Source organism: Lepidochelys kempii, chromosome 6, assembly GCF_965140265.1.
Source record: "Lepidochelys kempii isolate rLepKem1 chromosome 6, rLepKem1.hap2, whole genome shotgun sequence".
NCBI lineage: Eukaryota > Metazoa > Chordata > Testudines > Cheloniidae > Lepidochelys > Lepidochelys kempii.
In genome coordinates, this window is record NC_133261.1 from 93,181,707 (window position 1) to 93,206,062 (window position 24,356).

Genomic DNA, 24,356 nt, shown 5'->3' on the forward strand with positions numbered 1-24,356 from the left:
GGCCAGCGGAGCAGGTAGAGGGAAGCTGGGGCTTTATACTCAGCTCGGAGAGGAAGGGGCACAGGACAGCCCCACCTGGCGGCCCCCAATACTGGAGCTGACAGGAACCGGGGGTACCCCCATAACTGGGTGGGGAACAAATCCCTTCACCCAGGCCTTGTTTTTTTCCTCTCTTCCTGTATTCATTCTTGTAGATGGGCCTGACCCCAATCCGCCCCCCCTCCACAGCTCCCCAAACACAACCCTACCCACCACTCCCCAGCTGTGAAGGGGGCACACCAGTTGGTCCTGTCATTAGGCTGGACGTCAGCCATCAAACCCAGTTGAGCCCACACCCCTGTGCAAAGTGGTCCTGACAGTGACTGAGATGGCAGCAAGCAAGTCCAGCCCCAGTTGCAGCAGAGATTGGCCAGTTCCCAGTGGTGATTAGAGCACTGCAGAAGTCAGTGCTTTTTAGATCTGGGGGCTTAGTGCCCAGCAGGATCTAGTTCTAGCAGGGCTTGAGCCCTTTGTCTGTGAGCTGGGTTGGAGGGGTACCAGAAGAGGATTATGGCTGACACCCAGTCAAAGGTAGCAGGTTTCCAAGTGTAGACCACAGTTTTACCCGTGCAATGCATGTGGCCCCTGGGGCGAAGACAGTCAGAACAACAGAGGATCTTAGCAGTAAAATCAGCAGAAGCCAATAAACTAATAGCCTGATTTCAGACAAATATTCAGACTAATGAAAGAGAGAAGGATCCTCGCAGCCCAGCACAAGGTGTTCCAGATACATCACTTTCCAGGCAGGAGAGAGAGACAGAATGTGAGAATGACTCTAGTTCAGTGGTTAGGGCACCCACCTCCTCCTCCAGCTGTTGTGTGTAGAGCAAGGGAGCTGCTGAACTCATTCCTACAAGAAACACCTAAGCTGTCTGAATCCAGGCAGCTCCATTGGTTGATTGCTAAACAGAGCTAGGTACCTAATTTTGAGAGGGAACAAGCTTAGGACACATGCATTGGGCTGGCATCTCCCATTGGCTAGTTTAGGCAGATTCTCACCTAGTATGCTGGCTTTTGTGGCTTGCATTCTTAGGCACCCTTCTCTCCCCATTAATTGTATAGGGAGCATTAGTGCTTAATTCAGACTTTGAATCACAATATTGTTTCTATGATTTTCTAAAAGCTGGTGCTGTGATGCTCAGCATTGCAATGGCTATGTCCCTTCCTGGCTCCCACTCTGTGTATCCAAGAGTTATGGTTAGGAAAGTGTTTGTGGTACAGTCAGTGTAAGAGAGCCACACAGCTGAGCAATTAACTCATGTGGTAAATTTCATACCTACTTCTGTTAAAAAGTTGTCCACAAGCTGGTTTTCCTTTTCTACCATTTGAAATTATTAAAGAACAGGGACAGAATTATGAGGGTGCAGATAGGTCACTGTAGATGTGCAGTGGGTAGTCTGGCCCAGAGCACATGGCCTTTTTTCTCTTCCATGACTGGATAAGCACAACTCTTAGAGTTGGTTTCCAGCATGAATAAATTCAGAATGTGCTTGGTACAAATATCTTTTAAATTTACCACTACCCTCTATACTTTTGCCCATCTATTCATTCACTACAATACTCAGAGCAAACAGAAAGGTAAAAATACAAACTGGAACCAAGTGGACATTGTGAAAGAAGCCCTCACATTTGCACTAGTCACTCCACTCTGAACTCCCTAAAAGCACCCAATGCTGCATAAATGGTGAAGGGTACATAAGGTCACAGACAGGTAGTATAGCTGTGTTTCTGCTTTTATTTTATCTAGCAGCTGTTCTTTACAAACAGCCTGCTCCTTGGGGATATTTAAATACAGTCTTCAGATTGGCCTAGTGCTTCTCCTTACACCCCCCTACCTACAGAGGTAGAAAAGGAAAACATGGTTTCTGGGCAATTTAATCAGTCTCTCGCAGTTGGAAAACAACACTCTCTCCCTCCAACAATTCTAAAGGTGATGAAATGGAGACTGTCCATTAGCCCTCTCCTCTCCTGCTAAGGGTTACAGTACAGATACTATAACCGGGAGGGGGGGGGGGAGGAAGGGGAAGAGAGGAGAGGAGGCAGCTCTGCCTGCTCTAACTTGTGGAACAGGGGGTTTGATTAATTTTTTAAAAGCCTCTGTACTCCTGCCCTCTGACTCCAGCTCTGCAAGCATCCTCTGCTGCTGCTGCTAAAAATCACATTCATTTGAAGGGCAAGAAAATTCCAACAAGACGTTGACACCATCTGGACAAAAAGAGTTTGGATAAAATATGTTGCCTCTAGCCTTGCTCCACCACCTATATTAGGCTTTGTAGATATTTTGATTCCCCAGCATCACATATAAACCAGCTTTATTTGCAACTCAAGGAACAGAGTGTTATGTTGGACCAAACGTAGGCAAGAGTCTCCACGTTGCATGGTTTTGGCAAGCCGCTTACCAGTCTGTTGGAGATCAGAGGAATGGAGTCATGCTGGAGAGGGAACTATATTGCAATCTCCATTGTATTAAGGGGGGGCGGGGGGACTACTAAACTTAAGCACAAGGGTTCAGAGTCTAATTCACCCATACTCCTTCAAAGTTGAGGAATATCCTGCCTGCACCAGGTTGTAAGAAGTCACTGTCAAAGGAGGTAAGACACCTGACTACAAGACCTCTCACAGCACCATCTTAAAACAGAAAAATGAACTTCTTAAAGAAGCATCTGACCACTGTCCAATGCCAGAGGAGCTCCAGCATTGGGAGCTTCCCAATAGCAGTGCCCCTTCTTATGCCAGCTAAGACAAGTAAGGAGAACATCCCTAGTTGCCAACTGCTGAAGTCCGGCACTGCTGCAAAGTTCACTGTGAATATTCCTCTCTGCTTTGCAATTCAAAAATAAGTTCAGCTCGGATTTTTTTGTTGAAAGCCTGAAGTCTGAGTCTTAGCTCTGAAGCACCCACTCCCCTTAACAGAAGACAAAAGTCATGGTTGCATAGTGAAAAGTTTATTTAAAGAGTTTGGAACTCAGACAATACATGTCACAAAACAGCCACACCATACTGAAGATAAACACGCTAACTCAGCTGTAGAAGGAAATGCAAGCACACTAGAAATAGACTTTCTTTGGGCCATAGAGCAAAAAGATAAAAGATTCAGTGCCACATTTTGGTAAAGTATCCTTTTGATGTTTAAAAACAATCCCTTGGAAGGACAAAGAGCAGCAGTTTGGTGCAAAGAACTTGACTCAGTTTGAAACTACAGTACATTAAAAAACATTTCACATCACACAGATGAGGACTGACAAAAAGACCACAGATCAAGAAAATAAACCTTTAAGGTGTGTCCAGATACAAGACATTCCCCATTGCAAGGCTACTGAGGGGCACGTTGCAGAGGTGGGGACTGGCCTTTCCATCTTGTAGACTGCTGTCACAAGGGTACCTTAGAGGCCTCTGGGAGGCTGCCTTCAACCACTGAAAGTTTTCAAAAGTAACTAAAATTCAAAGTGGTCACTTGGCGATGCCTCTATAGCTCCTGGCATGATGGCTGGCATCTAACATCTCAGTCTGTATCACAGAATATCAGGGTTGGAAGGGACCTCAGGTGATCATCTAGTCCAACCCCCTGCTCAAAGCAGGACCAATCCCCGTTTTTTGCTCCAGATCAACATAACAGCCCCCTCAAGGATTGAACTCACAGCCCTGGGTTTAGCAGGCCAATGCTCAAACCACTGGTCTCACTTTTACCCATCATCCATTCTAGCCAGTCACAAATCAGATTCTTATTCCATATGAATTACAGAGTCTTAAACTGTCAGACAGGAGAGGAGTACATATTTCTTCAGCTGACACTTCCAAGAGTCACAGGTAAATAGGAGACCGGAATATATGGAATTGTCATACTGGATCAGACCTTCTCACATGATATCCTGTCTCCAGCAGCAGCCCACACCAGATACTTCAGAGGAAGGTGCAAGAAACACCATAGTAGGCAAACAAGGGGATAGTCTGTCCCTTCAGGCAGTCTCCTCCCAACTCCTGATAGTAACAGATTGATTTGAGCCCTGAAGCGTGTGGTGTTTGACCTCTTTAAGAACTTCATTTTAATTTAGTATTTACTGCAATAACCCTGGACATTCTTGTAATCCATAAGTGTCCCATCGCTCTTTGAATCTTGCTAAATTCTTGTCAAGGAGCCGAATTCTGAATTTACCATGGTACAATTTCAATGACTGTCCCTATTTGATCTGCATGCTGTCTTAATATGGATATGCCTAGCAATGCACTGCCCATTACAGCATGTAGCCATGGTTCTACCAAATATGGGAAAGGAGAACAAGTCATCTAAAATGTAGAGATTTTTGCAGCTTTGATCCTTCATCTAGTTCCATAGTACACAGCAGCACATATCAACTCCAACTCTGGATTCATACACTCCACTAGAGTGTGGCGACAAGATCTGCTACTTTTGTGTTCGGTTAGCATTGTCACAAGTCCTTCTCATTTTAACTGCCTTGGCATCCACCCATCTACAACTCCCTCAAGAAAAAATAGCACTTAGGCATTCCACTATGTATGCTCAGTAGTAACAAAGACACCTTCTGAAGGCAATAGCCCTGTGGTGCCAGAGAGCTCAGGCTTTCAGTTGTAATCCTCATCTCCTTGGTGAGAAGGTCTCAGTTAAAGCAGTTTTAATTTGCCAGGAACAGACTGACATATATTGCATGTAGTTGCAATCTTTGGGGACCATATTGTTTTAAGTTTATGTATCACTGTGGGCCAGGGATTGTATGAAACTTCAGGTGGGAGGGTCATCACAGCCCCCTGAGGAACCAAAAATAGTGGGCGTGATTAAGATGAATCACTTAGGTTGTAAACACCTGTAGAAAGATACCACCCCCAGGGAGGCTTGCACACTTACTGGTTCAAACTAGGAGATGAACAGACAAAGAAAGGGCTTTTGATATAAAACAGCTAGGTTTAAACTGACTCAGGCCTCCTTTCTGATCCTGCAAACAGACCGGATCTTATATCTGAGGGAAGCCCCAATCCTTGCAGAAGGTTGGAAAAACTTTCGCCTAATAGCACCCCCTTTGACTGATTAGGGTAACCTTTGATAAGCTTTTAGCATGTGTATAGGAATTTATTGTTTTTAATAGGTTTTCTCTGTAATGCTTTTACCTTAATAAAGGTGCTTGCTTAGAAAGAGCTGTGTGATAACTTGTAACTGCTGGCAATACACTGTACAGAGCCCTCAGAGAGAAAGCAACACACAGCCACTGGCTGTTAGGTAGACTGGTTTGGGGGGATACCACAGTGTAAGGCAAGGACATGTGCAGCTTTAAAACCCCCAGTGAAAAGGGAGTGGGACAAAGGTCCTTGCCCAGAGACAAGTGACAGCTGGAGACCTGATTGGGCACTCCTGGAGCAGACCACAGTGGGGTGTGTAGATACAGGTGCAGTTACTCTGAAACTATGACAGACTATAGGGGATCACCAGCCTAACTTCCAGGTGTGCTATTTGGAAGGTAGGTAGAGAAGTGAGGGGGAGGAAACCCTTGCAATTAAGGGTCTGGAGAAAGTAAATGATAAAGTCTATGGCTCTGGTTTCACTCCCTCTTGTTTCAAGGCACCACATGATAAATGCTTAGGGAGTGGCTTTTGGGGGAGGAGAGGAGAAAAAGAAGAAAAAAATTCAACTGGGATGCAAGTGAACTAGAATAGAGATCCCTCCCAAAACCCCACCCTGCAAGGATATTTAATGAGCTCCTTCCAGCTCCAGAGTCACCAAGGCACAGCCACTGGACATGTAACATGGCTCCCCACTTATCTCCTACCCAAGTCCAGCCACAATTTGTTTCTGTACACAAAATACAGTTTCTTTCAGTCACAAAAGCCACACACAGGAGGAAGACACACACTGTTTGCCAAATATAAAAATTTTTCTCTGGTGAGGTTTTAGTTTTTGGTTTTTTTTTTCTAGTCACAAACTATAGGAGAGGAAAACACACAAAAGCATCACTCCATAGAAACAAGTTAGGAACTTTCCTTGAAGTGAACATTTTTAGGTTACTAATGTCCTTGCAAAACTAGAATCTATTTCAGAATTCACTTTTCGTCTCAGACTCAGGAGTCACAGTTCCCAGTGTCTGCAGTTAGAATGGAGGTCTCCCCAGCACTGCTTCAGCTACAGGTACCAGAGCTGGATACAAGCCTAGTAGGTATTGTGGGCAGAGGTACCAAGGAAGCTGTAGCTTAATGAGGAGTGAGACAAGGAGAGGAGATTATTCCTTTGATCTGACTGGGGCTTAAGATGTCATACACTAAATGGAAATGACTGCTGAAAGCCACTGGCTATACAGCATCCTTTCCTTGCTAACTGAATATGCTTTCTGCTAGAGACTTGATTAAAGTATCTTAACAAGACTAAAGGCTGAGTTACTGACTTTATTAAGAACAATTAGGGACAACTGCAAACCATTTATAAGAACGTAAGAATGGCCATACTGGATCAGACCAAAGGTCCATCCAGCCCAGTATCCTGTCTGCTGACAGTGGCAATGCCAGGTGCCCCAGAGGGAGTGAACCTAACAGGTAATGATCAAGTGATCTGTCTCCTGCCATCCATCTCCACCCTCTGACAAACAGAGGCTAGGGACACCATTCCTTACCCATCCTGGCTAATAGCCATTAATGGACTTAACTGGATACATTCATGGAGGTTCTCTTTTAAACCTTGTTATAGTCCTAGCCTTCACAACCTCCTCAGGCAAGGAGTTCCACAGGTTGTGTGCTGAGTGAAGAAGAACTTTCTTTTGTTTGTTTTAAGCCTACTGCCCATTAATTTCATTTGGTGGCCCCTAGTTCTTATATTATGGGAACAAGTAAATAACTTTTCCTTATTCACTTTCTCCACACCACTCATGATTTTATATACCTCTATCATATCCCCACTTAGACTCCTCTTTTCCAAGCTGAAAAATCCTAGCCTCTTTAATATCTCTCCTCATATGGGACCCGTTCCAAGCCCCTAATCATTTTAGTTGCCCTTTTCTGAACCTTTTCTAATGCCAGTATATCTTTTTTGAGATGAGGGGACCACATCTGTATGCAGTATTCAAGATGTGGGCATACCATGGATTTATATAAGGGGAATAAGATATTCTCTATTCCTTTTTTAATTATTCCTAACATCTCATTTGCTTTGTTGACTGCCGTTGCACACAGTGTGGACATCATTCCAAAGATAAGTGGTTCTCAGTCAGTCACCTATATATTTTCATTCAGTACCTCCGTGACAAGGTCACCAATATGTTCACATAACTTGGAAATGAAAGACCAAAGAAAAGTGTGACATTCTGGAAGCTGTGAAGCTTTCATTATTGTAGATTAAATATTCTCCACTTACAGCTGTTTAGCACTTATGGGAAATACAAGCTACTCTACTGAAATATCAACAATGAAGGAAGATGTGTCAAGGCCCTTTTACTCCAGTCAGCAGCAAACATGGCTATGGACACAATGAGGTAATAAGACTGGCACATATACCAGCTTGGGACTGCACACCATATACAAGGACCATTTGTCTTTAATCAAGGAGGCAAGAAAGGGGCAAATCTGATGAAGTGGACTGAGCCTCAGAAGAAAGATCTGTGTCTGTTTCAGAAGGGCAGGACTGAACACTGGGATTCCCATCTACTGTACAGTCCACCTTACTAAGGACTATTTGGAGCAGCTGCCAATTACCTAGAAAGGAACCAGTCTCTGATTGGCTAAAGGGGAACAACTTATCCTGGAGACAGTTCTAGAACACTGGCCCTGAGTAGAACTCTCCACATGAGAATCCATGACATCAGCAGTTTCTAGAATACCTGGTATATATACACAGGTCAGGTGTGTCTTCCTTATTTACTAAGTCCTATTTCAGACAGCAGCTAGTGGCCTAGACAGTGCATACCTCTCCTCTTTCAGATGCATGCAGGACCTTCCAAAATATGTAGCAAGAGGCCAAATGCATAGCAGTCACTGATGCATTACGCAGCAGGGTGGGGGAACACGGAGATTTACAGTCAGAAGCAGAATATTTAAGGGGTGGGGCAGGGCCCTGCTCCACATCTGGTGTTTAGGAAGTTGAGAGCCAAAGTAAAAGAGGGGGTCCTTGATCAGGCCCTGGGGGAGAGGTTGTGGAAGGAAGCAACTGGAGAGGGAGGTACCTGCCCTGGCACTTCAAGAGGGCTTGGGGAAGAAGCAAGCATCCACGCCCAGGCTGTTAGGGGGTCAGGGAGAGAGGAGCCCATGCCCAGGCTGCTTAGAGGGGAAGGGAGGGCCCCACCCTTAAAATCCTGCTTCTCTTCTTCCTTGCAGGGCCCCTCCACTGATGCTACCTGGAATTAGGCAGCTACTTTACCTTCCCGCTCCTCTTGGGCTGGGCCACTCTGCTCTTCACTCCCCTCTCCCTTCCTGGGAAGAGAAAAAGGGCTGCAGCTGCTCCCTCCTTGCCTCTGTGCCCCTTAAAGGAGGAGCAGCCCTGCTGCTCATCCCTTACTTTTTAGAACAGCAGTTGTGCTCCCTGCCTCCTTCCTCTCCTGAAAAAGGAAAAACACGTTGGTGCCTGAGCCTATGCTGCCTTGTCCTCCCCACCCACTACTGCAGAAGCAGCAGATTGGCATGGGTACACCTCCCTCTGCTCTTACCTCCCTGACCTAGCCATTGCTCCTGAGTGCTTAAGTAGGCAGAGCAGATAAAAAGAAGGGCCTGAATCAAGAGGTATGGAATCACCAGGTAATTATTGGGCTTCTTAGGAGAGTCAAGTCTTTGGCTTTATACACCCCCACACTAACCCCATCTGCAGCAAGGGCTAGATCTGCACAAAAGGGCAATATCTGGAGGGTGTCAGACTGGAACTTCACCAGAATCATCCTGCACAAAGTCACTCAGTAACTCCAAACAGAGGCACCTCAGAGCAAATTCAGCAGCTACCTTGAAGGGAAATGGTTCTTGAATAAAATCAAATAAATAGTCATTTCGAATCTTGAAGAGTTACAAATAAATACCCTTTAAAACCCATCTGTTGACAGATTAATGTGATCCTTGCTTATTCCTGCCAAGGGCTGAGCAGAGGCTGACCACTATTGCCACTGCTAATCCCTGAGGTGGGCCAGGGAGCTGCATTCCTCAATGTGTTAGTTAGCAATAACTTCAGGGACCCACTAACTCCAGGTGGGTATATAAGGGAAAGGCTGATCCCACATTTTTCAGATTCAAAGTGTGCTGACCTGAGACGTTAACCGTTTTACATTAACACAAGAGGCTGCAGCTCAATTTTCCCCACAGGTAAGAGAAAGTTTTGTTGGTGACAGGAATTTTACACATCCCCACAGTCAGGATGATCTGTATCCACCTCCCCATCCACACCTGCTTTCCCTTTTCTATGGAGATCTTCCTATTGATTACCTCTGCAAGGATCCAAAATAAAGGTTTCACACGATTGGGTCTGGCACTTGCGACATGACTACATCACCATGAATGGGGTCAGATGATGCAGGCTGCAACTCAGGTAGTTGGAGGGATGAATCCCCACACAGAGATTAATGGAGGTTTGGCTAGTGTGTAAAGTACAGCAATGCAGACAGGATGCAGCTGGAGAGTGGCTGTGATACAGGTGGCTTTGCCTGCTAGCAGAGTGTGGTTGGCAATTACCCACTGGCGATCCATTTAAATAAAAGGGTATTTCAGCTTCAGTTCATACAAGTGCAATAGAAAGAAACTGCTGCCATCTGAATCTGCCCTCTGACAATTTACTGGCTGTAATGAAAAGTCCCAGCCTGATGACCTCACAGAGCAAGCTTCCTGAAATTTAGAGCGAGAGGAGTTGCTTTTGGACAACTGAGCAGCTACCCTTTCCTGTGAGTAAGCTGGGAGGGAATGGGGGAAAACCTGTTCTTATCCACAGGAGAGCAGAGAGCCAGGCCTCTCACTCAGCCATAGGGAAGTGCCAGTTAGGGGGTGCCAGACCTGGATGGCAGCCTATTTTGCTCAGTGTTACCTGCCTGCTGTCCCCACTCCCTCCCCTCCTTCAGCTGGTGTAATAGACATGAAAGAAGAGAGTCTTGTTGCGTAGGAGGGAGTAGGAGTTGTCAAATTTGAGCAGGTAGATGCCCTCGCCCGGGTAGTCATGACTGCCTGCCTGCACATCCCGGTGACTGTCCCTTCGGTACACGGGCATGATCTCCCGATAACGGTTTCGTAGAGAGCTTTTAGAGCCCCTCTCCACGTCTCCAACTGGGGTGAGTCCTGAGTGGGAGAGAGGAGACAAGCAGACTCAGACAAACCAACAGAGGGGAAATGATCAATAAGGCATGGTTACCGGACAGGGACATGAGATCTAGCTAACGAAGACTGGCTGAGATACCCACCCTGTCCAATGCACAACCTAAAGTCTCTCCACATAGGAGACCTGCTTTGAGAGGGGGCACTCTTTGGGACTGATACACTGGGGAATAGTTTGAATTCTCCCCACCACTTCCCTCCTTTTCCTCTTCACCCAGTAGACACCTTTAAACAGCAGGGTCTCCTCAAGGTGGCCCAATGCCAGAGAGAAATTGATTGTGGGTAGAGGAATGCAATGGAGAGTTTCACCTCTGGCCTTGGTGGTCTCTCAGTCTTCCCTTCTACTTCTCCAAGAGGAATTCTTCTCAGTGGGGCTTAATTTCAGTCATCACTGGTCCGGAGATGGGACCTGCATTGGTCCTGAGACTCCCTAAACCTTCTAGGCTACAGATACTCCAAGGACATGGGCAGCATGCCCTCTGGGTGCAATCAACAAGAGCTACTGATACGGTGAGAAAAACACTACTCTCCACCCAGCAATTGCATCGGCATCGCAATCTGTTAGGCTGATGATCAAAGAGTTAAGTCAGAATCTCATACTGTACCCTGATCCTGTTACAAGTTAGAAACTGATCATGCAATAGAAAACAGAGTGGGAGCAAGTGTTCAGTGTTCAATATGCAAGGATATGTGGTGTTATTGGTGGAGCATACACCTGGGGTCGGGGAGAAGAGCAGCCATTAGGAAGGGTCTTCTCATTGTGACCTAGCTTGGAACTCCAAAAAGGTTGCCGTCAACATGTAGGTCGACTAGCCAAAGTGGTGAGGAATTACAGTACCTGATTTGGAGGTACTTGGGTACCATGGTGATGAACACAATATTAATTTATCTTGTAAAGTTTTGCACTGACCTTCAATCTCATCTTCTTCCTCTTCATCTTCCTCATCACTTGATTCGCTGACCTGCACAGTAATGGCAGTACTGGTGACAGGAGTCCAGTCAAAGTAGACCCCAAAGCCAATGTCATAATCATCCGTAGCAAACTCCCAGCAAACACGCTTCCCATCTGGGTGTGTTGGCACCCGGACTGTCACTACTTCACCCCGTTTCACCACCAACTGAGCATTCTTCTCCTTTCCCATTTTGGCTTTAAATTCCCTTATCTTGCAAGTGGTCCAAATGGAGGGTGGAGCCAGAGGAGGAGGCTGAGCTGAAAAATACAAGACAAGCCACTCATCACTGGTCAGAAGGCAACCAGAGAGAGTTCTGCTAACAAGACGGCTATTCTGGATAAAGCTCTTGAACTCCAATCTTTACCTTCCATCTCCTCTCAAGGCGAGGACAAGTGCCTTCCATTAGCACTGTCGTCAGAACTGGACATACTACTCTCTTGGTTTTCCCTTCCAACCTTCTTCCCTCCCTCCCGAACTTGCAAAGCCATTCCTGTGAATTATCTGGTTATCTAGAGACAGAGTCAGACTGCAAAAGTTAGGTACAGGCCTAACTGAAAATTCCATCCCATCAAGTGCATTGCACAATACCCCAACACCTCAGCTCCACCTATGGCTTAACTCTGCTGCTTCCACACAGACACCCAATAGTAGCAGACAGAGTTACTGGGCAGCACAGCATTATGACATAGCCTAAGCAACCAGATAGAAACCAACTAGCATCATGCATACATGCAGAAACTGCCTCCTCAGCTGATCCAAAGCCTATGTAATTCAATCCAACATTCATAAGAATGGAGAAGTGGGAGGGGCTCCCATGGCTTATTCTTCACACCCAGATGCATAACCTCATGACTCATGGGGCTTATCTATGAGCCCTCCGAATTTCCCACTGATTTAGCTCCACCAGTGGAAGTGCCAATGTAGATAAGGTACTGGTGTTTTCCCCACTACGTACAGACTTGCTCTGAACAGGGTTATAAACGACGACACCTCACTGACACTAGAACTTCTACTCTCGCTACCACGGAGGGGAAATTCTAAGAAAAACTCCATAGACCACCCTGAAGGAGTAACTCCACATGCATCCAAATGCCAACCATGGAGCACACCACACATTATCCTCCCTCACTAGTCTGGTCTTTTTTAAAGAGATGATGCTAGGTCAGGGGGATACTATCTTGGGCTTATGATGGCAAGAGACATCTTGAGTTCTGAAAGGGCAGCAGAGAGAAGAGATAACAGCAGCAGTCCTGATGCTATCACCAGTCCCCTTTCTAGTTCAAAGGTTTCCACAAACATCCAAGTATCTCCTAAACACCTTGGATAGTCAGCCATTGCATAATTTATTTTAGATCTATTCTCTTTCAAGCTAGGATCTATTACCAATCTCACAGGTCATTTGTCTGTAGCCCTTCCTCCTGCTCAGTCTTCATGTGCGGAGGGGAGAGAGGGAGAAGGAGAGAGCATGCGCACGAGAACAAACACAGTATCTTGCACTAACATGCCCTCCTCTGCTCTGTCTGTTCCTAGGTTTCTCTATGGCCTATTTGATAGCTCACCCACCAATTCACCTGCCCCGACACACAGCAGGATCCAGTCTGTTCTAAATGCAAACATGGGATTCCCATTAAATGCTGTATTGAGTAACACTCAGGCATTGACAGGAGAAAGGACCTCACTAAGTTCCTTGCTCTCAGCTTCCTATTCACAGATCTTCTCACCCCTGTGTCTGTGAGCTAAGATTCATAAAGAGGAGGCGGGTTTGTTTTTAAACCGCTTTACTTAGGGCTTGTCTTCACTACCAGGGTAAGTAGACCTAAGTTACGCTACTCCAGCTATGTAAATAAAATAGCTGGAGTCAATGTAGTTTAGGCTGACTTACCACGGTATCTTCACTGCGCTGCACCAACAGTACCTTACTCTTCTCGGGGAGCTGGAGTACCAGGGTCAACCAGAGAGTGCTCTGTCAATTTAGCGGGTCTTCACTAGACCCGCTAAATCAATCCCTGCTGCATCAATTGCAGCAGCATAGATCATAGTGAAGACAAACCCTTAGAAATGTTTCAGCAGATGCACACTCTAAAGCAGAGGTGGGCAAACTTTTTGGCCTGAGGGCCACACATTGGGTTTCCGAAATTGTATGGAGGGACGGTTAGGGGAGGCTGTGCCTCCCCAAACAGTCAGGTGTGGCCCGGCCCCCGCCCCCTATCCAACCCCTCCTGTTTCTCACCCCAACAGCCCCCCCCAGGACTCCTGCCCCATCCAACCCCCCCTTGTTCCCTGTCCCCTGACAGCCCCCCAGGACCCCTGCCCCATCCACTCCTCCCTATCCCCTGACTGCCCCCAGACCTCCCACCCCGACTGCCACCACCCCAAACTCCCCTGCCCTCTATCCAACCCCCTCTGCTCCCTGCCCCCTTACCGCGCTGCCTGGAGCACCGGTGGCTGGAGGTGCTACAGCCATGCCGCCCCAGCTGGAGCCAGCCACACCACCACGCAGCACAGAGCACTGGGTCAGGTCACGGCTCTGCAGCTGCGTGGCCTGGCAAGAGCTCACAGCCCTGCTGCCCAGAGCATTGTGCCAGCGGTACAGTGAGCAGAGTCTGTGTGGGAGGGGGAACAGCAGGGGAAGGGCTGGGGGCTAGATCCCAGGCCAGGAGCTCAGGGGCTGGGCAGGAGAGTCCCACAGACCGGAAGTGGCCTGTGGACCATATAGTCTGCCCACCTCTGCTCTAAAGAGATGGGTAGTTGAGGAGGGGGTATAAGATGGTCCCACATGGGAGGTTAGGTACTCAATGGCAATGAGTGCAGAGCACTGGAAGGAAAATAATATTAAGTGATGTGACATGTCCAAAAGCTACTTAAAGCAGTGACTTGTCCAGGGCCACCGACAAATCAATGGCAAAATCGCTCAGGAATCCTGAATAGGAGTCCCCTACTCTAGCCACCAGACCACTCCCAGTGATACAGAGCTGGTAACGTATAGTAGACTGCCTCTGTCCACCCTATTGAAGGAGAGCATCCACAGTTCCAATCCTGCTGCCACATGAGATCTGTGTGTACAGGCCTCATTCCTACCCAAAGGAAATATTACCATCGCAGTCCTCACCTTTTCTCTGCTCACCTAAAAGGTCTGCAGTCTCCAGCTCTGCAGAGAGGACATCCACTGCACCTGTGTGTTCTGACTGTATCATGACTATATCCCCTGGTCCTTGTGGGGCACGGTACTTGGTCATCCGCACGACGGCCTCCTGTGCAGGGCACATAAAGCAAGTTCCTCAGTGGCTCTGGGGGCCTCCAGTTGGATTTTAAATGGTTTGTCAGGGATTGAGGGAGAAGAAGGAGCCATTTTCATGAATTCACATCAGTTTCCCATTGGGTTTCTGCTATAAGTATAAAATATTTACTAAATAACTGGCTGGCTCAGAGGACAGTTTCTGTGCATGGTCTTCTCTGCCTCCAAAACTGTGAAACTCTTGAGCCAAATGCTGCACTGTGCTAGCGACCACTGGTCTCCCAAGGAAGCATCATCTCCACAGACAGATAAGTCTAGCTATTTGCACTGCCTCAAAGTTTGGGGGCTATCATTGCTTTATTTGGTAAAAGATTTCAGATCTACCCAGATGCCCTCTCAAGTGCTGAAGCTGCTCCAGTTCTAGGAACCAGCCTCTTCAGTTTTCCCAGGACTTAGACTGCAATCACAATTAAACAGATGCCTACTATGAACTTGTTAAAACTGTTGCCCAGATTAACACAGTGCTGCCAATTCCCCCTTCTCACATAGGCAGATACAGAGCTTACAGACCAAGAGTATTATTACACGATGTCTCTCCAAAGCTGTATTTGAAATTACCAGGAGCTGTTTGTTCCCTGAAAGAACTAAAACACTGCTTCTTTATCACCACCACCCCAAAAAAAATTGACTATATTAGTTTATTTAAAATTCACAGGAACTCCCTGAAGCCCTAGACAAAAGCCAGTAGCCGAGAACAGTCTTGAAGCCTTAGGAATGGTGGAAACTGAAAGGGAGCAAAGGTCCAATACACCGTGGGCGAAAGACACATTCTGAGTTTTAAAGGTTAGATTATCACTGTTAACTCCCTCATTGTGCGGAAACAGTCATAACTAAATGCTCAGAGCCCCAGTTCCTCATGTACAGGCTCAGCAGCAGATGGGAAAAGCACTGCAGCATCTTGGTCTCTCCTTTCAGAAATAGAAGTGGCAAGTCACCTACCTCCCTGGGGGGCTGGATCTGGTCAGCCAGCTTCTCTCCTTGTCCAGCCACTTCCTGGTCCTCTGATGTACCATCACTTTTTCTAGACTCCTCTGCAGCATGCACATTCACAGGTGATCCAATCTGCGGCCTCTCAGAGAAAGATAGCACATCAATTCAAGATGCTTGAAGAACAGGAGACACTGAGCCAGGTGGGCCAAGGACAGGTGATGAACCACCCCACTCAGGGGCTGGAATGCAAATAAACTAAGGGAACTGGGCTTCCTAGAGCCAGCATTCACTGCATTAAAACAAGAAGCTCTCTCTCAACCAAGGTCCACTCTCAGCCCCAGACGGCTGTCCTCTTTAGCTCATCCAAGCCAGACTGAGCAACTTTCCTGAGCTCACTCCCCATTTATAGTCCCTTAGGTAGCAGTAATTCACTCCAACTGAGCCCAGCCACACTCCTTTCATAGAAGGGCTACTTCGCTAACATTGCACTGACAGCAGGGATCAGTGGTAGCATCTCAGAGAGAAGTAACTCTCTCCCTGCTAGGCACTGGATGGCATCTATATACCCCTCACACAGGCCATCTACATCAGAGACAAGACTTCAAACAGATCACGTTTTGAGAACACCATAACTCTGCTACAGATAATCAACAAGTGTTAATATGGTTGCATCCCTGCTCCTCCTGTACAGAATGCTGAATCTGGCAACCCATAAGCCATGTCATGGTAACAAACTAACAATCACAAATGCAGGATTAGGACCTCTCCACAAGAAGAGATAATGGGAGGAGGGAGGGAGATCTTTTAGTCAAACCTGGAAAGCTACAACAGCAGCAAGAGAAACAGAACAGCAAAGCAATAGCCTCCTGAATGCATATTGCCTATTCATCCCTACATCCTGAAATTCCCCTCTAAATTACTATGTCATCGCAGCACCCCTGCCCATCCCTGAAAAAAGTCAATTATGCCAACTGAGATTAAATAATCCTAGCTACTAATCCAGAATGGGGTTAAAGAACCACCCTTAATCTTAGGCACTAAACGTAGCTTTCATGAAAAGAAACTTCAAGTCTAGTAGGAATAGAAACAGTCTCTTTTAAAAGACATAAAACCTTTGCCTGCAGCAATGGAAATCCAAAGCCAGCCACCTTGGTTTACCATATGAGAAACAGATCAGCACCAGGCTAGCTCCATGCAAAGCACCAATGGTAGAAAGCAAGTGAAGTTTTCAGTTTTAGGAATATGAAGTGCTTCGACTAATGCTGGGACAGATTGTTCCAAGCTACATTGGAAGTGTCTAATAAAAACAGAATAGTCTAGATGCTTTCTGTACTGTTTCTGTAAATAAAGAGAAGGCTGGAAAAGACAGACATGACTGTCCTTTCCGAAACTGAACTCCCTTGAGGATGCAACCTTGGACCCTAAAACAGAAAGAACTAAAAACTAATTAAATTCTCTTAATCTCATTTGTTGTTGATAGGAAGGGAATGTCTCACCACCAGTTTCCACTAAGAGAGTGGTTCACATGAGCCGATTGTCAGGATACAAAGATAACCCTACTAGGTTGCCGAGCAAAAAAAGTTTAAAAAGGGACCCTTTAAATATATTTTTGTTACAAAACTTAACTATTTATAGCCATGCTTTTGGAAGCCTGAATCAGAAATCTTCCACTATGTTTTCTTTTCAAAAGAACAGGTGTGTGGCACAGACCTAGCTAGAGTTCAATCTCATTCTAGCACACATGAATGCTACATAACCTGGTAGGTGGGTCCAACAGGTCAGGTTCAGTGTTCCCCACAAGGCTAAGCCCTGGCTGGGATGATTTAGCTGGGGATTGGTCCTGCTTTGAGCAGGGGGTTGGACTAGATGACCTCCTGAGGTCCCTTCCAACTCTGATATTCTATGGTGCTGGGGCTGACTTTGAATTTTTTGAAAAAAAAAAAAACAGCACTGAAGGCTTTGGATTTTGTGGAGAGGGTGAAAAGAGTTGCAGAAAATTTGTAATCAGATTTAAGAGAAGAAAGTAAGTCAGCTCCCCCTTCAAGCCTCTTTCATATTGCCCACTACCCTCTTCCCTTAAAAAAAAAAAAACACAAAAAAACCACCCCCCTCAGACCTTAAACAGATTTATCAGGAAACATTCACATGGGTTTAAAACATAGGTTGGCATTTTACTTAATGCCCAACTAGTTTCTCTGAAGAAAATTAAATCCATAATTACCTAGAATATATGATAAAATCAGATTAAAGCAAAAGCCTGTTTGGAGCCAACTGGGCTGCTGTACAGTCTCTCTGGATGAAACTGTAATTATGAAGGCAGCAGGAATCTCAGTCTCTCCTGTGCTGCAGATTTCATTAGCAAAGCCAGGATTACCTCAAATTGTGTTTTTTGTGAGGGATTTTTAAAATGGAGGACACTAATAACTGCTGAGACCCAAATTTTGATCTATTTAACTCATCTGTTTCTGAAAGCTTTTATGAGTGTGTTGCGGGGGCAGGGGAGAGTGTTATTTTTGGGCGGAGGAAAGGGAATGTTAAAACAAAACCTTCAACGGTTTTAGAGAAAAGCTGAATGTGTGCAACTCTAATGTTCACAAGCACCCCAACAAAAGCCAGGATGCATGCACACAAATGCTCATCAGCAATCCTTCAATAATAAACCAAACAACTGATATTCAGAGTATAAAATGTACTGAAAAAGCAGCAGCAAAAAAGTAGGTTTCCGATCCAGCTTCCCTGGGGATTAGATACAGAAAGAATATTTTTTAATTAAAAATATCCTTCAGCCAGAGCTCAGATAATTTCCTGTTGGAAGTTAGTTAGCTCTGTGATCCAAAAAGCCTGAGGTGAGTCATGGGTTACATTTTACAAGCATTTTATAAGCATTAAATTAAAAGCATTTTACAAGCATTAGATTTTATAAGCATTAAAATAACCCAAAGTCAAGAAGAATAGCTCTTCCAATATAGTCTACAGTGTACAGAACCTGAAAAAAGTTGAGTCTCCGATGCCCTGGAGAGGAACAGCTGCCAGACACCACTGATAGAGAAGGAGGTGGGGGAGAGACCTATTATCCTTCATTTCCTTGACGTTGGGGAACATTTAATGTGGGTAATCACACAAAGATCTTTTCCTACCTGCACTGTGAGGTCTCGGACTCTGATGAGGTGACTGTCTGGGATGCAGATGCTGGTTTGGGGGCTGAATCTTCATCTTCTAGCAATGGGTGGAAGATGGAGAGAAGATTAAACAGCTTTTAACCTTTGAGAACGTGCAGGCAATAAAGCAAAACTCTAGTTATCCAGAGTCACCAAGGTCATGCAGCCTTGGCGCTTAAAGCTGGGCCTGGCAACCTTCTGTATTATATGTTGTCCCTCCCCCGCAGAGAGAAAGGGTTTTTAATGCTTTCAGTGGCCCTAAGTGGAAGGGAAAAGATAACACAGTTTCTGACACAAGACATAGGGATCAATCAAAACAAGCTTCTGTTCAGATGTAGGCTCTAGGTTTGCCCCTAGTCTCCTGAACAAGCTCTGTCCCCACATGACTCTAGTGCATGCTCTACAGCAGCGGTGGGAAAACAATGGCCCGTGGGCCACATCCAGCCTGCAGGACTGTCCTGCTCGGCCCCTGAGCTTCTGGCCAGGGAGGCTAGCCCCCAGCCCCTCCCCTGCTGTCCTCCCTTCCCTGCAGCCTCAGCTTGCCATGCTGCCAGCACTCTGGGTGGTGGAGCTGCAAGCTCCTGCCGGGCAGCATAGCAGCGTGGCTGGCTCCAGCCAGGCAGCGCAGCTGCCAGTCCTGTTGATCTGAGCGGCATGGTAAGGGGGCAGGGAGTCCCAGGGGGCAGCAAGGGCCAGGGAGTGGTTGGATAGGCATGGGAGGCCTGGGGGGCCTGTCAGGGGGCAGAGGTGTGGATAGGTCAGGGCAGTCAGGGGACAGGGGGGTTGGATAGGGGGTGGGGTCTCAGGTGGGGCAGTCAGGGGACAAGGAGCAGGGAGGGTTGGATGGGTCAGGGGTTCTGACAGGGACAGTCAGGGGGTGGGGGCCAGGGTGTTGGGGAGGCACAACCTTCCCTACCTGGCCCTCCATACAGTTTCGGAACCCTGATGTGGCCCTCAGGCCAAAAAGTTTGCCCACCCCTGCTCTACAGTCTTGCTGTCTGCTTCCATTACCCATAGAAGATAGTTAATTGGGCATGGACAGGCTCCCAATTACACAGATTTTTAAAGTTCCACATTACAGTAGGAATTCTCTTCTACTTGGTTTAAGTAGAAGGAATTTGGTGCTGGTGAAAGACAGCAGATTAATAGCCCCATACATTAAAGGCCTCTGATCCACAGAACAGGTACAGTTCAAGCAGCATACCCCATCGCCAACATTCTGCAACCTGACCTATAGGGACTGCTTTTAAAGATGAGAAACTGAAGGCAGAAGAGAGGGATGGGCTTTAGACAAGAACGAAGAAGGGGACTAATTAGTACCAGGGTAGTGAGGTATTTGTTTTGTTGCTTTAGAGAAAAGCATTTTTCCACCAAGAAATGAATTGAAACCCCACTATCCCAAGCGTATATTTTGTTTGGGTATAGGATCCAAATAAATATTCATCTTTATGCTCATTAATGATCTGTTCTCTGATCATTTAGAAAAAAAGCAAGATGTTAAGAACCTTTCATTGGAAGGTACACTCATTAAAGTATATTATATTTGAGACACGAATAAGCCTCAAAATCTGAGGAGTGGTAAGACTTGTGTAACAGGGAGAAGTAATTCTGTTCACTCCAACTTTATAAATAGAGCAATAGACAAGGTTGATTTTTGAACTTATTGCTCATGCGTTCCTATTCCGGCCCCCTAAGAGTCTCCAAGGGAGAGTACCTAAAAGAAACTACAATGCCTAGAAAGACTGTTTTAACAGCCTAGATCTCAGTTGCTACAGAATACAGCAGGAAACAATACTTCATGCCCCTCCCCCTGAAACAGATTAGAGGGAACCTAGCAGATCTTTTACATCTGTCATTCTCATGATTCAACAACTGTTGAAGTTACTGCACAGCTAAAACTTCTCTTCTACCTGGTAACCAACGTGAGAACATTTTACTGCCAACTGCTGGAGAAAATATGGCCTGAAAAAGCAACAGCCAGCAAGATTGCGTGTCATATGACTCAATTTGGCAGTGATGGACAAGTTAAATCAGGCAAGCTCCATGCTCCTGATTCTGGTTGTGGGGAGAAATTTTTCATCTGGTGATCTGACACAGAATTACAAAATGCTTCACACAGTTATGATCTAAAAGAGATAAGGAAGTTTTTAAAGGGGACATTAAAGGAGAAGTAAACTAGGGAAGAGAACATGCCTGAAGTTCTGGAGAACTAGAGGGAGGTCATAGATATTACTGGGTTTAGATACTGTAGTAAACACCTTATGCAGAAATGCCTATAACAAAATAAAGAGACAAGGATGAGGCAATATAATTTTATTGGACCCACTTCTTGTGTTGAAAGAAACAAGCTTTTGAGCTTACACAGAGCTCTTCTAAAGGTCTGAAGAAGAGCTCTGTGTAAGCTTAAAAGCTTGTCTCTTTCCCCAATAGAAGTCAGTCCAATAAAAGATAAGACCTCACCCACCTTGTCTCTCTCATATCCTGGGACCAACATGGCTAAAACACCATTGCATATAACAAAATAAGGAAGTTGAGACCAAGACAGCAGATAGGAAGGTGGCGGTGGGAAGAGAACGTTCCTCCTACACATATAGTAATAAGCCACCCACTTGACCGAGTCAGCGAGAAAACAAACATCCCAAGGTTTGCTCTCAAGGATGCCATAGACATTCTCTATGTGTGCTTCAAAGGAGAAATAAATTCTAGACTCACAGGCCCTTCAAAGTGAGGCCCAGCATCCTATCCTCTTGAGGTGACACATGGGATGTGGTCACCAGCTAATACCCAACTCCATAGTTGCTTAGGTACCACAATGGCAGGTACCTTTGATTTCACATCAAGTATTAAACATTTTGCACGTCTACAGTGCATTTTACAGGATACCACTGTGCCAGTCAAACATTTAATAAATCTCATAAGCCCGGGGGGAAAGGTCAGGATTACTAGCCACATTTTTCAGATGAAAAAAGTGAGGCAAAGAGGGCAACTGGCTTACTCAAGGTTATGCAGTAAATCAGTGGCAAAAATGTAATTAGAACCCAGGAATCTCAAGTCTTAACCCTACACTAAACAGTGCTGCTTTTTAAAAAACAAACTTAATTGGTTCCCTATAATGAGCTGTATTGCTGTGTTAGTCTAAAGATTGTAGTGGAATCTTTACTGGTCTCCAGGCACCAAAGTGCTAGGAACTTAAGCAAATCAAAGTTATTATTATCTCCCTTACATGAGGCAATGCTTACACCATAATACATTTCTCTAAATATAAAGCAGCTGGTACACTAGGGAACAGAGAAACAACCCAGTACCCTTAGGGATAGAGGCTGTTGGAAACCAACTACTCAAAAACAACTGTATCAATCAAGAGGCAAGTTAGACTTGGTCTATGCTTAACAGTTATGTCGGTATTGGTACATCAGTGAGGGGTGTGGAAAAACCCCACTATAGTTTCAGCTATGATGGAAAACAGCTTCTATGGAGATAGACAATGTGGTTAGGGGAGATATGTTCCTACACTGACAGGAAGGCTTCTTCCATAGGCTGTGTCTACACTAGTGGAGCATGTCAGCATAGGATCTGTAGTGTAGACATATCCTAGGGGGCTGTGCTGACATAGCTATGCCATCACAGGCTAGGCTACACAGTGTGGACATACCCTTAGACCTCAGAAGAGGTCAGCAGCAGCTTTCTTAACGTCTTCCCAAGACCTCAGCCAAATCGGCTCTCAAGATGGGTACTGAAAACAGTGTGCTATGCTAGGAGGCTGGAAGTAGCAGCCGCAGAAAGCTCCGATTTTGCAGCAATAGCTTAACTGGAGTAAAAGCAGACTATCTTGTTACTGGCTGTAACTCTCCTAAGTCCCCTTGGGAAGCTCCCACTCCCAGCCCACTCTCCCTATTGCTGCTCCTTGTGGTGTACCAGGCGCTGTACTCCCTCGGCTGCCTGGCAAGGGCTACAGGTCCCCCCTAGGCGAGGGGGCGAGCAGGCGAGATGGAGGGAGGGAAGGAACCCCGCCAAGCCGCGGTGCTCTCGCGGGGAGGCGCCGCCACACCCCGCGCACACGAGTCCCAGCTGCACAGCGAAGGCTACGCACACAGCTCAGCCGGTGTCCCCCAGCCGCGGCCTGCAGCCCTGCCCCACAGCAGCTCCTCCAGCCCCCGAGCGCGGCGGCCAGCACACCCGAGGGACCGGAGCGGGAAGAGCCCGCGCCCCGGGGTCCGTGTGCGGGGCACGCGTCCCGGTGCGCCCCCGGTACCTGGAGTCTCAGACGGTGAGCGGCGGCCCTGCGCGTCCCGCTCTGACACGGAGCAGCTGCGGCCGCTCGGCTCCCCAGCCGCGGGGGGCTCGAAGCAGGAGCCGGCGGCAGCCACCAGCACCTCCGACATGGGCAGCCGGCGCGCGAGGACGAGGCGGCGGAAAGATCCGAAGCTGTCAGCGGCGGGCAGAGGCGGAAACGGCGGGAAGAGCCGAGCCTGGGGCGGGAAGAGCCGAGCGCTGGGCGCCTATCGCCCGGCCTGGGCCTTCCCTCGGGCAGTTCCGCGGCGGGAGCGAGCGGGCGGCGCGGCTCGGCGCGGCTCGGCTCGGCACGGCGGCGCTTCGCTCACACAGGGGGCCGGGCCCGGCGGGGGAGGAAATAGCTGCCTGACGCCCGGAAGTGGAGGTCTCCGTGGAGACTGTTCCGACGCGTTGCTATGGCTCCATGGCGGGGCGCAGCCGCCCAGGATGGAGCAGGTCCCGGAGGAGGAGGGGTCCGGGGGGCCAGGGCCTGAGCCCGGATCCGAGCCCGAAGAGTCCGAGTCCGAGTCCCAGCCTGGCCCGGCCTGCCTCGCCTGGAGCCCCGTGGAGGTGGCTGAGTGGGTTCGGCAGCTGGGCTTCCCCCAGTACGAGGTGAGGGGCAGGGGCAAGGAGGGCGGGGCCGTGAGCTAGGTGAGGGGGGCGCTGCGCGGCCAGCTGCAGGCTCAGAGGGGGGCGAGCTCGGACTGTTACGAACCCCGCTCGCGGTGCCATCGCTGAGCTCCCTCTAGGCCCGAGCTGGAGAGCAATTCCCGCTTCCCTTGCTCCGCCTTGCGGCCTGGCAGCGCCCCTGAACCTGGCATCAAGAGCACTCAGGATCTCTGCGTTCTTGGAAAACTCAGGGCAAGTTTCTAGCCCTGGTGGTGGCGGAGAAGACCTAGGAAGAGTGAGGCCAGCGTCCCGCAAAGGCTCAGAAACCAGAAGGGGGGAAAGCCCTTATTTTTAAAGATCTCATTGCTTTTAAGCCAGTCTCCTGATTGGGCAGCGGGGCGGCTGACTAATGTTGGTTTTTGAATGCTTGGGGTTGGCAGTACTGCTCACTGCTGTATAGTGTTTCCATCTGATTTTCCTGCCAGGAGTGCTTTACAACTAACTGCATCACTGGCCGCAAACTCATCCATGTTAACTGCTCAAACCTGCCACAGATGGGCATAACAGACTTTGACCACATGAAGGTGAGTGGCACACACAGAGTTGCCTTCCTCCATTAGGAGTGTTTATGATTTCCCATCCCATCTCCTACATGTTCATGTTTGTTCTCTGACTACATCAAGTAAGATGTAACACTGCTCCATCTCTGTTAATGATAATAGCAGGATCTAAACACTCATGCTCAATAGGACAACTAGAACCTGCCCAAGACCTGATGCTTGGATGGATGGATGTACATAGAATGCAACAATATTTTCCTCCGAACGATGG

General features: G+C 47.3%; 1 protein-coding gene across 5 annotated transcripts; it reads right to left on the bottom strand.

The window, feature by feature from the left end:
* Nucleotides 1-2,968: 2,968 nt before the first annotated feature.
* TMED8 (transmembrane p24 trafficking protein family member 8) lies at nucleotides 2,969-23,747 on the bottom strand. Of its 5 annotated transcripts, none has more exons than XM_073349289.1 (6): nucleotides 22,897-23,747; nucleotides 18,624-18,702; nucleotides 15,496-15,625; nucleotides 14,386-14,512; nucleotides 11,219-11,518; nucleotides 2,969-10,272 (listed from the first exon to the last, which is right to left on the bottom strand). In XM_073349289.1, the coding sequence occupies exons 1-6, from the start codon at nucleotides 23,024-23,026 to the stop codon at nucleotides 10,055-10,057; spliced, it is 984 nt and encodes a 327-aa protein (XP_073205390.1). In that variant the 5' UTR covers nucleotides 23,027-23,747; the 3' UTR covers nucleotides 2,969-10,054. The 5 variants fall into 5 exon arrangements, with proteins under 5 accessions (XP_073205390.1, XP_073205389.1, XP_073205392.1 ...); XM_073349288.1 differs by having other exon boundaries at nucleotides 14,371-14,512; XM_073349291.1 differs by lacking the exon at nucleotides 22,897-23,747 and having other exon boundaries at nucleotides 14,371-14,512; nucleotides 15,496-15,627; nucleotides 18,624-18,695.
* Between the last annotated feature and the right edge of the window lie 609 nt (nucleotides 23,748-24,356).